The 14,210-nt window shown below is 36.4% G+C and overlaps 1 protein-coding gene and 2 pseudogenes across 1 annotated transcript; all 3 read right to left on the bottom strand.

Annotated features, from left to right (window-relative positions):
- Positions 1–362: 362 nt before the first annotated feature.
- LOC147828888 (olfactory receptor 5W2-like) lies at positions 363–1,292 on the bottom strand. The gene has a single exon (XM_087207859.1). The coding sequence runs from the start codon at positions 1,287–1,289 to the stop codon at positions 363–365; it is 927 nt and encodes a 308-aa protein (XP_087063985.1). The 5' UTR covers positions 1,290–1,292.
- Positions 1,293–6,921: 5,629 nt separating this feature from the next.
- LOC106008070 (olfactory receptor 5W2-like) lies at positions 6,922–9,917 on the bottom strand (annotated as a pseudogene).
- A 2,223-nt stretch (positions 9,918–12,140) lies between these two features.
- On the bottom strand, positions 12,141–13,967 carry LOC110346543 (ribonucleoside-diphosphate reductase subunit M2 pseudogene; annotated as a pseudogene).
- Between the last annotated feature and the right edge of the window lie 243 nt (positions 13,968–14,210).

Raw genomic sequence — 14,210 nt, 5'->3', positions numbered from 1 at the left:
CTAATGTTTGTATTTGCACTACATAAATAAACTATATTTCTCCAAAATAAAAAATACATAAATGTGCTTAAAAAACAATTAGTAAAGTATCAAGAAATGAGCAAATAAAATCATGGCACAAATGAAAAAGGTAGCAGCATTTCTATACTGAAGAAATATCACATAATAATTTAAGACAAATGATAAATGTAAACACATTTACATATCTGCCATATTTTATTAGTACATTTTAGTACAGAAACTTTTTAGACAATTAAAAAATGTGACACAACTTATTTCTTCTCTGTTAGGCAATAAACTTTTATAGAAACAAGAACTGTCATAAATAACATGGCATGTAGGGACAGAGCAAATGTCTAAAACTAAATTTTCTTTTTTACCTTTTCAAGGGCCTCTTTCACATCCTTGTTCCGTAGACTATAAATGAGAGGGTTCAGCATGGGAATTACCAGGGTGTAAAACAGTGAGGTCATTTTGTCCTGATCTAGGGAGTAGGAAGAACTGGGCCGGAAGTACATAAAGAGCAGAGTTCCCTGGAAAATGGCAACAGCGGTGAGGTGGGAAGCACAAGTGGAGAAAGCCTTGAATCTGCCCTCAGCAGAGCTGATCTTTAAGACTGACAAAATGATATAGAAGTAGGAGATCAGTACTCCTGTAATGGTGCTCAATTCAATAAATCCAAAAATGATAAATATCACTAATTCATTGATCTGTGTATCTGAGCAAGATAGTAGAAGGAGAGGAGGGACATCACAGAAGAAATGATTAATCTCATTGGACCCACAAAAACACAAGCGGAATGCAAATACTGTGTTTATTAAAGCATCTGCCATTCCCATCAGGTAAACCCCAGCCAGGAGCTGGGTGCAGAGCCTGCTGGACATATGGGCTGTGTACAGTAGGGGGCTGCTGATGGCCTTGTACCGGTCGAAGGCCATCACCGCCAGCAGCATGCACTCAGAGTCCACAAACATACATAAGGTGAAGAACTGCAGAGCACAGCCAACAGTGGAAATCGTTTTCCTCTTAGCTAAGAGGTCCACCAGCATCTTGGGTCCAATTGCAGTGGAATAGCAGAGATCACAGACAGACAGGTGGCTGAGGAAAAAGTACATGGGTGTGTGGAGCTGGGAATCAAATCTAATTAAAATGATCATTCCAAGATTCACCAGAAGATTGATGAGGTATACAAGTAGAAAAATGGTGAAAAGGGTCACTTTGATATCAGCTTTATTAGTGATTCCCAAGAAAATTAATTCAGTCAAGGAGGAGCAATTTCTTCTGTCCATTTTTCTTTTTTCTTGTGTAACCTTGAAAACAAGTTTGAATAGATTCATGTTTAATTCTTCTGTACATTCACAAATTATCTGCAAGACAGATCACTTTATGTACCTGTAATTTCCTAACTGGAGAAAATTATTCTGCCATTTGTCACTCTTTAAAACCATTGAGTCTATTGATAATAACAGAAAAAAATAGAGAAAGCAGTTGAGAAACTCTGATTGAAATCTAGATGTCATCCTGTTGGCTGCTACTCTGTATACAATCTTTACTTTTTCTCCACCTCACCTTCCTTTACCTCAGGAAATATATTTCCAGTGTACTGAAATTTCTCTACATTTTCAAAATAACATGTAATAAACATCAATCTTATGCAGACTTGGGTGGAAGATGCAGAACTAATTATATGCTATAATCATCTCCAGAGATTCAAAACAATAAGATGTTCCTCAAAATTGTTGATTTGTTTTACAAAACAATGTATTGGTTCTAGAAATAATAGGTATATCACTGACTAAGAAAAACCAAGTTATCTTCTACTGTTCATGGTCGATGTGATCTTCAGTGTTTGATAATCTATTACATAAGTATTGCTTAATGTTTTTTCTGAAAGTATCTTGTGCTTGCTACAATGTTCTTCTCCAAAGTGGTAGTCCAGCGAAATCCTGACCTTTCAGAGACAAAGTCTAAAATGGAAGTGTATGCCCATAATGTAGCACACAACATAGTATATCACAATATGGCAGATTTTAAATGACTTTGTATTTCAAAAATGATTACAGCATGAGGGTCAATAAGTAGTTCCTGGATTCAGAGGATTCACATCGTTATGTAAATGTACATGTTTTCCTGAGCTTTCATGTGTGAATGTCTTTATTGATGTTAAAGAAGGAGAAATAACAGGAGTTGAATATTCGAGTGTCTATATTTATTTATTGACTTAGATAATTATGCTATGTGATTCATATGGAATTAAAATTGCATATGTTGTTATTTCTAATGTGGTATTTCAATTTTCTTTAACCTTATTTACCCAAAAGAGAATTTATCAATTGAATTGATGTGGGTACCTACAGAATCATAAAATGCATAAAGGCTTACATATGAACATAGAGTAAAATGCAAATAAAATGCTGCTTTGTAGATATTAAGTTCAGAGTTCTCCAGTTCTGAGTAGAAAATTAATTATGAATCATTGGATTTTAAATTCATTTGACTAATCTGTCATAAAATAATTCATTTATAAATCTTTTTTATAAAGGTAGTTTTCAAATGCACATTTTTAAACTTGGAAATTCAGGAACTTACCTGCTATGAGCAGCTGTTTGGTAGCTGAACACCAGGTAGACAGCATGTTATTATATGTACAAGGTATAATTTGGGAATTAAATTCTCTAGAGCTACTTCCCTCAGGCTTTCATTTTATGCAAACATGTGATTAATTATATTTATATTTCTGTATTTCCCTTATGTAAACATGAATTTCTTTACCAAATGAGCCTTAATTCTTTATTATTATCATTGTATAAGCTATGTCATAATGAAAACTGCAAATTAATCTGGTCATGAAAACTACGACACTGCATACATGATTTATTCTTTGAAATTTATTCAGTATCATCCTTGTCCAGTTAAAGCAGAATTTTATAAGATTATTTACCCTCAAATCATTTCCAACTCTTTACTAATTTTTAATTGCTTCCATTTTAAAGACGTTTTCCTCACTACTCCAGTGTAGTACTACTACATTTGAAGAAATATTAGAGACACAGTTTATATACTGCAAATTAAATCTCACATGATTAAAGCAAATGATTATGAGTTTTAATATAATCTCAAGCTTGGGAAACAAGCACCACTCTACTTCCAGAACATTTTCATCCCCTCAGTAAGAAAAACTTTCCTAATAGTGGTCATTTCTCTTAAGTTTCTCTTCTCAGTTCCTGGCAAACTTTATTTTACTTTCTGACTTTATATATATTTACTTATTCTGGAAATCAAATATAAACAGAAATATTTTATATGTGCCATTTTGTGTTGACTATTCTCTAAGCATGATATTTTCAAAATTTTTTCCTTTTGTGGTCAGTTTCAGAATTCCATATCATTTCATGGCTGAATAATACCTAATTTTAGGGACATAATATATATGACTGATACACTCATAATTTGATGTTTATGTAGTTTTTTCTACTTTTTTGCTTTCATGAATAATAATCGATGAGCACTAGAGTTAATAGAAGGTTAAAGCCAGTTTTTGCAGCCAGAATTGGTGTATTTTCACTCACCAGTCACACCCATCACACAACACAGATTTTATTACTGTATCATATTCTTTACTTGAGTGCTATTAATTTTGAATTATGTTAAGTATATTCATATAAGAGTTTTTGTATTACACTTAAATCTTTATAAATAAGGTCTGTATGTTCTCTTTTATTATTCCCAAAAATCTCTAGTAAAACAATTTACAAAGGTCATTGCTTACTACATATTGTAAATTATTTTAGGCTCCTTATAATGGACAATAGTGAACAGAAAGTAGAGATGTTCTAGAATTGGGAATTTCCCCTCCCATAAAATAGTTGATATGTGCAAGGATGTTTCATTTAAGACTTATTCAAAATTAACAATTTTCTCAAAAACTAGAGTTCTGTATTTTATAAAAAAAATTCATTTACTATTTTCAATATGAATTCTTTGTAAACTTGAGAATTACAGGAAGGTAGAGGGGTTTTTTTGTTGTTTATTTTGATAAATTGTATTTTATCCCATTACCCCTCTTAAACTGTGTGGAGATTCCTCAAAAAACTAGGATTAGAGGTCCCATTTGACCCAGCTATTCCCCTTCTTGGTATCTTCCCAAAAGAATTAAAACAATCATACCAAAGCAATATATGTGTACCCATGTTCATAGCATCCTTAGACCTTAAATCAGAGGATTCAGCATGGAAATCAGCAGGGTGTAAAACAGTGAGGTCATTTTGTCCTGATCTAGGGAGTAGGAAGTACTGGGATGGAAGTATGAGAAGAGCATGGTTCCCTGGAAAATGGCAACTGCAGTGAGGTGGGCGGTGCAGGTGGGAGAAAGCTTTGACCTTCCCCTCAGCAGAGGAGATCTTTAAAATAGATAAGATGATATAGCAATAGGAAACAAGGACTCCTGAAATTGTGCACAGTTATATAAAACAAAAAATAGTGAAAATGACTAGCTCATTGACTAAATATCTGAACAAGATCTTAAGAGGAGAGGAGGGATATCACAGAAGAAATGATTACTCTTTACTTTCTTTCCTCTGGTCTCCTGGTTGAATATCAAAGCTGGAGCAATACCCTCCCCCTCTACACTCTTTCTCTCCTGAGACTTATGTCGTGATACTCTTTAGAGTCTTTAGAAGCAGCAAGTTTTGTTTCAGGTCACAGCTTTAAAGGTTCAGCCATCCTCATTTGGCCCCTTTTTTGGCTTTGCAAGGTGTCCCAGCAGGGCGGCTGTGCATGCCAGAGGGAGCTGCTGACCATGTTGTACCTGGGAAGGAAGCAAGGAGAGGAAACAAATGTGCCAGGTCCTCAGTAACAAGTGAAGGACATGTTCTCAAATGGCTGGGAGATTTCCAGCTAGCTGCACCTCTCACCAGGCCCCATACTTCCAATAGCTCCCTGGTATGGTACAGACTTTCAGCACATGAGCCTCTGCATGACATTCACCCGTTCCATACAAGGTCCTATAAAGCTGTGTGTCCACTACCATGACATCTCCATGACATAGAATTTGAAGAAGTTACCATGTAAAAAGGGTGATCCTTAAATAGATTTCATCTTCTGGATCTCGTCCTACCTATCGGTCTTCATTGCCATAGTCTAATATTATTTACACACCTCAGGTGACTCAAATTTTTCATACTTGAACTAGGACTGTAATGTGTTTCCAAGTCATTCTTGACCTGTTCACACACATGCACTCTCTTTCTTTCTTTTCTTTTTTCTTTCTTTCTTTCTTTCTTTCTTTCTTTCTTTCTTTCTTTCTTTCTTTCTTTCTTTCTTTCTTTTTTCTTCCTTCCTTCCTTCCTTCCTTCCTTCCTTCCTTCCTTCCTTCCTTCCTTCCTTCCTTCCTTCCTTCCTTTCTTTCTTTCTTCCTTTCCTTCTCTTCAGTACTTGGGTTGAGCTCAGGACTTTACCCTGAGCCACATTCCTCCCCATTAATTATCTAGCTAGCTAGCTAGCTAGCTAGCTATCATCTATCTCTGAGCCAGCCTCTTCCTAATTTTCAAAGTACCCTAGGTTGGGCTACAACTTGGCACCCTCCAGGCTGAACATCCCAAAGTGCTGGGATTGGAGGTAGAGGAAGCCCACTTACCTTGGGCTTTTGTTCTATCCTAAAATGTTTTACTTTGGGAATGTAAAAAACATAAGGCCACTCCTGGCTGAAGCTTCAGCAATTGTATTGGATAATTAAGGAAGCCCGAGTGTCCTATGTTGGACTTCAAATGTACAGATATTCCCTGGGTTTCCCAAGAAGCTCATTCAGTGCCTGAGTCTCACAAAACTAGAGGTTATAACAAAGGAAAGTATCAAGGGGATACACAGATAGATGTTTCATATTCTCAGGAAATTATTATTCGTGCCTTTGTAGATTATTTACCTTCTCATTCACAGCTATTTTATATGTATTTAAACGGTACTGTGTGTGGAGGTATATGTAAATTTCTGTGTATTTTAGGTACTTATCATACCTTCAGGGAATTTTTGTATATCAACATCCAATAAGCACTCAAAATGTTGAGTTATCTTTTATTCTTTGCTTTCCTGTTCTGTGTGTCTCAGACATAATGTAAGTGCTTTGGACAGTAAAGACAGAAGGTGCAGCCTTGGGATAAAAAATGCTTACTTTCTTACATTGGAGAGAATGACTAAAGAAATAAAGATATATATCTATTTAAGGGAAATGATTGTGAATAGAGAAGCATTTCACTAGGGTGAAGATAAGGAAGAAGGAAAGAAAAGAAGAGATAGAGACACTGCCCAGGGCCTTTCAATTTTCTTTTTATATCGTAAAATGGTGGTGTTACTTACTACTTTTATTTCCAAACATAATGGACCTATCAACCTCTATGTGCCTCAGGATGTCTCTGATTGCCAAAACACTTGCCTAACATCCCCTCCTCTCTCCTATATGTCTCTACTTAGGTCTCACACTTAATTTCTCTAAGAATGACTTTCTCCTACACACTAAATTGGGATTCTTTTCAGTTACATTTTATTCCCTCTCTTAGAATATAAGATTCACAGGTAAATAAACTGGATTTGCCATGAAACACACACCACCAAAAGGCAATTAGTAAACACTTAATAAACCTCAGTATAATTGAAGTTGAATGGGAACATGAGCAAATCCTACTGTGGCACATCTGAGAAATTCAGAAAAACTTACCACAGGGAATAGCTTGGATCAATTTATGATAATAATGGAACATGGCACATGTGGAGATCTGCAACATTTCCTTACAATGAAAAAATATTTTAAACACTCATTTCAGTAAGTTAACTGTGTGCCACAATTAGTTGTCCAAAATATAATACAATTTTTCAAAATAAGCAATATTATATGTGTGTTACATCTAGATGTAATGCAGTTATTTAAAATCACTTTTTATTTCTCAGCTTCTGCAGAGCATCTTTCACATCCTTGTTCCATAGGCTGTACACTAGTGGGTTCAGCATGGGAATAACAAGAGTGTAAAACAGTGAGGTCATTTTGTCCTGATTTAGAGAGTAGGAAGAACTGGGACGGAAGTACATGAAGAGCAGAGTTCCCTGGAAAATGGCAACAGCAGTGAGGTGGAAGGTGCAGGTGGAGAATGCCTGGAACCTTTCCTCAGCAGAGTGGATCTTTATGACTGATAAGATGATATAGCAATAAGAGACAAAGACTCCTGAGATGGTACCCAGTTCGATGAATCCAAAAACAGTGAATAAAGCCAGCTCATTGACCTCTATGTCAGAACAAGAAAGAAGAAAAAGTAGAGGTAAATCACAGAAGAAATGATTGATTTCATTGGACCCACAGAAACACAAGCAGAATGCCAGTGTGGTGTGTATCAGAGCATCTGCCAGGCCCAGCAGGTAAACCCCCACCACCAGCAGGGAGCAGAGCCTGCTGGACTTGTGGGCTGTGTACAGCAGGGGATGCTGATGGCCCTGTACCGGTCAAAGGCCATCACCGTCAGCAGCAGACACTTGGAGTCTGCAAAGATACAGAAGGTCAGAAACTGCAGAGTGCAGCCCAAGAAAGGGATTGACCTGCTCTGGGCCACCAAGTCCACCAGCATCTTGATCCCAATTTTTGTGGAGTAGGAGAGGTCACAGAGAGTGAGGTGGCTGAGGAAGAAGTACATGGGTGTGTGCAGATGGGGATCCACCATTATTACAGTCTTCATGCCAATGTTTGCCAGGAGACTGAAGAGATCAACCAGGAGAAATACAGCGAAAAGCCTGACTTTGATATCTCCATTATCAGTAAATCCCAGGAAAATGAATTCATTCAAGGTAGAACATTTTCCCTGGCCATTCTTCTTTCTCTTGTCTAACTTAAAAATATGAGAGGTTCATTTTAATTCTTTTGTACATTGCAAAATATCTGTAAAGCAGAACACCTTTAGTTTCCATAGAGTTTTTTTATCTTCACAAATATTGGATGCTTTTGAGAACACTAAAATCATCAACCCAAAATAGCAGTTGAGAAATTTTGAACAAAGTCTAAATTTATAACATACCATATGTGCTTGTTTATGTCTCCTCTAATTTCTCTGGTCTTTTTACTGTCTTAATTTCAGCTAAAATATACTTGATGATTGAAATCTCAGTAAATCTTCCAAATAATATGAATGAAACACAAATTTTAGAGAAATTACATCATGAGAAATAGAGTTTAGTGCTTGCTATGCTTCTTAAAAATAATAATCAATATAAAACATTACAAATTTATCTTCTTCAAAATTTATTCACATCTTAAAAGACCATTTATTAATTGTAGAAATAATAGCACTACTGACAAATAAAGATAAATATTATTGTTCTACTCTTCCAGATCTTTAGTACTTGATAAGACACAAAATAATTATTGATGTTTTCCTTAAAAATTATTATGATTTTGCCACAGTGCTCACTACTTACTATAGAGGAATTTTCCAGCTAAAAGAGCAGGGTCCTGGTCACTCTAAATCAAATGCTAAAAAGCAAGTAGAAGAACATATTTTAATCCATATACTTTTATTATATCACAAATTATGAATGTATCTATTGTATATAGCAAATTGTATTTATAAAAAAATGAAAACAAGATGAAGTGCAATTATAAGTTTAGAGATATGTCCCTTGCCCTTGATTGTATGAACATTCATGAAAAGGTGATGTATTTTCACATGTGCATGATTCTTAATTGAAATATGAGAAGTGGAATGTATGGGGTGAATACTGGTGAGATTTATGTTTGATTTTTTTGATAAGGTAACTGTTATAAGGTACACATGGACTTAAATTTTCACATATCATTATTTATAAAGTGATACTTATTTGTAATGTTATATTTCAATTATATATTAAGTTAGAACATTCTGAAATTTATACTTACACAATGATAAAATGAATACAATCTTTCTATGAACTCAGATTAAAGAAAAATAAGGGAAATGAGATGTTGTGCATACTAATAAATTCAGTAAGAGCCTTCTTTCTGAGGAGAAATTATAAGCTTTGAAAATTTGATTTCACAATATGTTCTTCTAAGCAACCTAGTATGAAATCATTAACTTTTCTCATATCAGTTAGGTTTGTTCATTTCATTTATTTACATTATTTTTTTAATTTGGAAACTCAAGAACTTACCTGAGATGAGAGATACTTTGGTAACTGAACATTAGGCAGATACCATTTTATTCTAACAGGAACCTTTTGGGAATTAACTCTCTGAAGCTACTTTTATTAGGCTTCCACAATGGGTAAACATGTAATTAATTGTGTTTCTGGATCTGTGTTTTCCCCTGTGACTACAAGAACCACTGGAGCACAGGTAGAGCTTGTGTCTTGGATATAGTTCCCAACTCATATATGTCAGAATGAAACTATAAATTGATTTAAAACCATTTAATGCTTGCAATGCATACAAATTTTCTAGTATAAAATGTTATCTGTCTCATGTCCATCTACCTGGAGCAGAATGTAATTAAACAGCCCCCCAAAGAATCCTTACCAAACCATACCCCTCTTCATTTGTTTTTCAAGTGTTCAAACATTTTTTTATCCAAATTACTAAACTATTACTACCTTTTGATGATATTTGTATTGAGATATAATACATGAACTACAAAATTCACACTGAACACTTCCTTGGTGTATAGTGGCATCACAAGTCTGGAGAATAACCACAATTGTCTACTTGTAGAACATTTTCATCAGCTGAAGTACAAAGACATCGGAGTAGAAGTCAGTCCACTCTCTCTTTTCTTGTAGTCCTTGGCTAACTCTAAGCTCCTATCTGACTTCAGGTCTTCATCTATTCTAGTATTAAATATTAACAGAGATCCCCTGTATTTGTTTTTTGTGTTAGTTTTTCACTTACCATGCTTTACATATATACCCATCTTTTAGCATTTACTTCTCTTGGATGAATAAATAATATGTTGTTCCATTAATACAATACATCATGTTTATTTGTTCATTGGTAAAAGGGCTTGTAGATTGTTTCTACTTTTTGGCTCCTAGGAGTAATGCTGCTATGGATACTCATTTCTTCATACCCTTCAAACACCACATTGTTTACACAATCTTTTCACACTCCCATCCCTAATCGCTGGTTGCCCTTCTGTAGTTCACTAATTTTATGACTGTCCCACATTCTCTACATGCAGTAGAAATGAATGAGATTATTTTTAATTATGCTTAATTTATTTCTATCAGAAGTTCTCTAACACTTCCAAGTCTTTAGGAATAATATTGGTGTTTACTGTTTTTTAATTTTTATTTTGGAAAGGTTATTCCTTCCTGAGTATTCATTGTTACTATTTTAGATCTTTAATACTGGAAAGTAGTGAACTAAGAGTAGAAATTCATTGCACTTTGGAATTTATGCTGTTACCATAATTCACATGTGTCAGGATGATTCATTTAAGAATTACCTGTGAATAATGACTTTTCTGAAACATTTGTTTTTAAAAATGATTTTATTTGTCTTTATTTATAGTTGTTCTCCAAAAATTTGAAAATTCATGACAATCTTCTCCAAGCACCTTCCCAACAGTGAGAAGTTCTGCCTGCTGCTTACCCCCTCGGCCCCCACTGCCACCCCCAGTTTGAGTGAGCGACCTCAGGGTGACCAGAGCCAGCCCCACTCCCACAGTGGCCTGACTGAAGAGTCTGCCACTCTGTCTCTCTCTGTGTGCTGCTCCTCATTCCCTTATTCAGTGTCCACGGTGGGTCTCTGCAGAGCAAAAAATAAAAATATTAAAAGAAAGAAAGAAAGAAAGAAAGAAAGAAAGAAAGAAAGAAAGAAAGAAAGAAAGTAAAGGAATCACATACTCAATTATTTATAAGGTTAAAACCTTAAAATAAAAGAAACTGTAAGAAGAAATTCAGAACTCCATGATGGGCTGATAATAACCTGGGTCCATTAAAGATGACTGTGCTTTTAGATGCATCTTCCTTAGAGACAAAGTTCTTGTTTGTCCTCGCTTTGAAATTTTGTTGGTATTTATGTGCTTCATCCAACATAAAACTTTTTGAAATAGCTCCCCCACGTGCGTTACACCCTTTCACAGATTTGTCTCTGGGAGCCACTAAATTCTGCTTGATAGTCAAATGAAATTCTGGGTAGACAATGTGACACTTTGAGACTAGGAGTGACTGTCTTCATGGTATACCTAGAGGTCTTTAATCCATTCATAAGTTTTAAGGCAATTTGTATCAAATAGATATATTATGATGTGGACTTATCCACCTTATTATTACACAGTTTTATTTGATTTTTAATAATTTTTGAGATCATATAACTTGGATTTATTTGCTTTACATAACAATAACTTAAAAGATAGAAACAGGAAACAGGTCTTGTATTACAGGAATTCAAATAAAATAAATGAAATCTGGCCAGGGCTCCAACAACCAACAGGGAACACAAGTAGTGAACTTGGGGTTCACGAGTCAAGTCAATCTCCCACCCCTTCCCATGAACACCTTGGCTTTTCCCCTATAGAAAGGCAGATTGGAACTCACTGTGAGCTGTGTCTGTTAGTTTACAGCTCCATCTAAAATTAGTATCTGAATGGAGCAGATATGAACAGCTCATGCACCAATAATTTTCTACTCAGTTGAGAATCTGCTGGGCTACATAGGCAAATGTTAGCACTGCAGCGAGCAGTGTCTCGTTAAGATATGTCCCCTTAAGATATTTGTCTCATTAAAATAATACTGGGTGACTTTTTACAAAGTATGAAGTATGCATAATATATGAAAAGGATACATATAGTAGAAAAAATTCTAATTGAAAACACATGGATAAATTATAAATATATCAAATAAACTATAAATATTTCAACATTACCTACTCATAAACAAAATCAGAATAAGCAACACTTTTTAGGAACTCCTATTTCAGGAGAAATCACACCCTGTCTCCTCTGGGCACACTAGGTGTAGATTTGCCTAGAACTGACTTCAAAAGTAAAGAGTATTTCAATTCATTAAAAAGCTTCCAAATAACCTTCAGTCAGCACAAATAACCTTCTTTTAGTCACTTAGTAAATTTTGCCTTAGCTACAATTCGTAAGAAACGCAACACTTTTGCACTTCTATCAGGCTTTCCCCTCAACAGTACAGTTTCTGATTTGTATGTAAAGTGCCCATCTGATTTACAACCAGTTCAGTAAACTTTAGCCTGCATGCAAGCAGCGAGGCCCCCAGCCTCATCTGCCCGGGAACATGTTTAATCATGCTGTGAGCTGCAGGGGTCCCCTGGCTATAGCACTATGGAGGCATCACAGCCGCCAGCTGCTAGCAAAGCAGGACCCCATCTTCCAAAGAATCCAGGGGGCTGGGCTTTAGTGTCCTTCTCTAGGTGATGCTGTGAGCACTGTTAGTAAACAGGACTGACTGAGGTAGCTACACAGTGTTACAGGTGCCATGAATGAACATTGTGGACAATACTTGGTGTAGCTGGTTGATTTACTTTAGCTGATTTTTTAATGACAAAGGGAAAAATATTCAGTAAAATAAGAACACATCTCCAGTTCATTTAAAACCCAGTATCCAAAGTAAAAGAATTCTCCATAGGACTGGACATAAGTCCCATCCTCTGATACTTGCCTACTCTCTTCTCAAAGAAGTTCGTCTTTCCTTCCAGAGAAATATTCTCCATGAAGAAGAATGGATTTTCCACTCAGAAAACCTTGCTGAAGCCCAGTTGCAGCATAAACCTGTCAGTCACGAATTCAATGTACTGCTTCACTAAAGTGCAGTTCATCCAGATAAGCAAGGCCTCAGCATGAACTCCTGGTGGATCCTGAGGGCACTGACAATGATCTCCTTCACTCTGCTCCAAGGGTTTGTGAACCGGGTGCTTGAACATCAGGCAGGTGAAGACAAAGTCACAGTGCAAACCTCATCTCTGCTAATAAGTTCACTGGAAAAGGTGAGGGCGGGCATGAGGCCAAGTTTCTTGAACGAGAAGATCAACAAACGATCCAGCACAATGCCCAGTCCACCTCCTTCTCCACGCAGGGCATGGTCTGGATGGCCTTGAAGAGAAACTCCCTTTCTTTGGAGTCTTTAATGTAAGGAGACTGTACATTTCAGAATGGAGGTTTTCCATGGCCATTTGGAAGCCATAGAAACAGCGGGCTTCTGTAATTTGAACTTCTGGCTAAATTGCTCCACCTGATTCTTGCTGACTATGAAATGGCTGGCAGCAGAGCAAGCCAGGACATGTGAAATAAAATCTCTCATCAGGCCTTAGTGCTTCCCAGGGAAGAATGTCTTTGGAAAGATCCACCTCCTCAGCCGTCCAAAAGGAGGCCTTGGCTTTCTTATCCATCTGCCAAATACCCTGGTGCTGGATAGGGCAGATCATGAAATGCTGGGGGTTCTCTCTGCCGGTCCCTAATGGTGGTGAGCGGGGCGCAGACAGAGAGCACGATGTTTAGCAGCAGCAGGAGAGGACCGAGATGACTGGAGCCAGATTTTATCTTTAATAAATTTATTAGTATACGCTTGCCATACATAACATAATGGAGGGAACTAGTACATATGTGTCACATCGTGATTCCTTTTCCTTCCCCTTCCCCTCCTCTCCCTCCCATGCTCAGGCCCACTTCCCATTTCCACAAAGTCTACCTCCCGTGTCATAGCATTATCTTTCACTTTGGTCTTAAAGTTACTGAACTTTTGAATGTCTAAAAGAATGTAAGGAAAACTCTGTGCTACTTAACCTTCTGCATCCCATTCACCTTATTCTTCAACTGTTCACTGAATCTGTCATCCTACAACAACTTCCAGCTCTTCCCAAGCTCAAAATGGAAAGGAAAAGAAAAACTTTGAGTTGATTCAGGACATTGAGACTCCTTGGTAGCACAAATAAAGACATCCTCAGAAAGGGACTTCCAGGACTGCTTCAGGATTGTGGAGAAATGATGAGCATGTTCAAATCTGAGGAAGAATTCTGAGTGGGATTAAAAGCAATTTATATTTTACTACAATACAGTCTTAAAAATTAAAACACACACCTTCTTTGTAGATAAAATATTGAAATTTCAATGAATTCGTATGTTTACAAAATATTTCAATCTGCATTCTTCCTGGAAAGTCACACCTTCCTGCTCATAGCTGAGCATGTGGGTGGTTTCAGACTCATCATTAGAGTACATGTGCACAAAGGTAGGGAAATA

This window comes from Heterocephalus glaber, unplaced genomic scaffold, assembly GCF_053883595.1.
Source record: "Heterocephalus glaber isolate CG9 unplaced genomic scaffold, H.glaber_assembly_v1.0 deba00000896, whole genome shotgun sequence".
Lineage (NCBI taxonomy): Eukaryota > Metazoa > Chordata > Mammalia > Rodentia > Bathyergidae > Heterocephalus > Heterocephalus glaber.
This window is presented reverse-complemented; position numbering and strand designations above follow the sequence as displayed.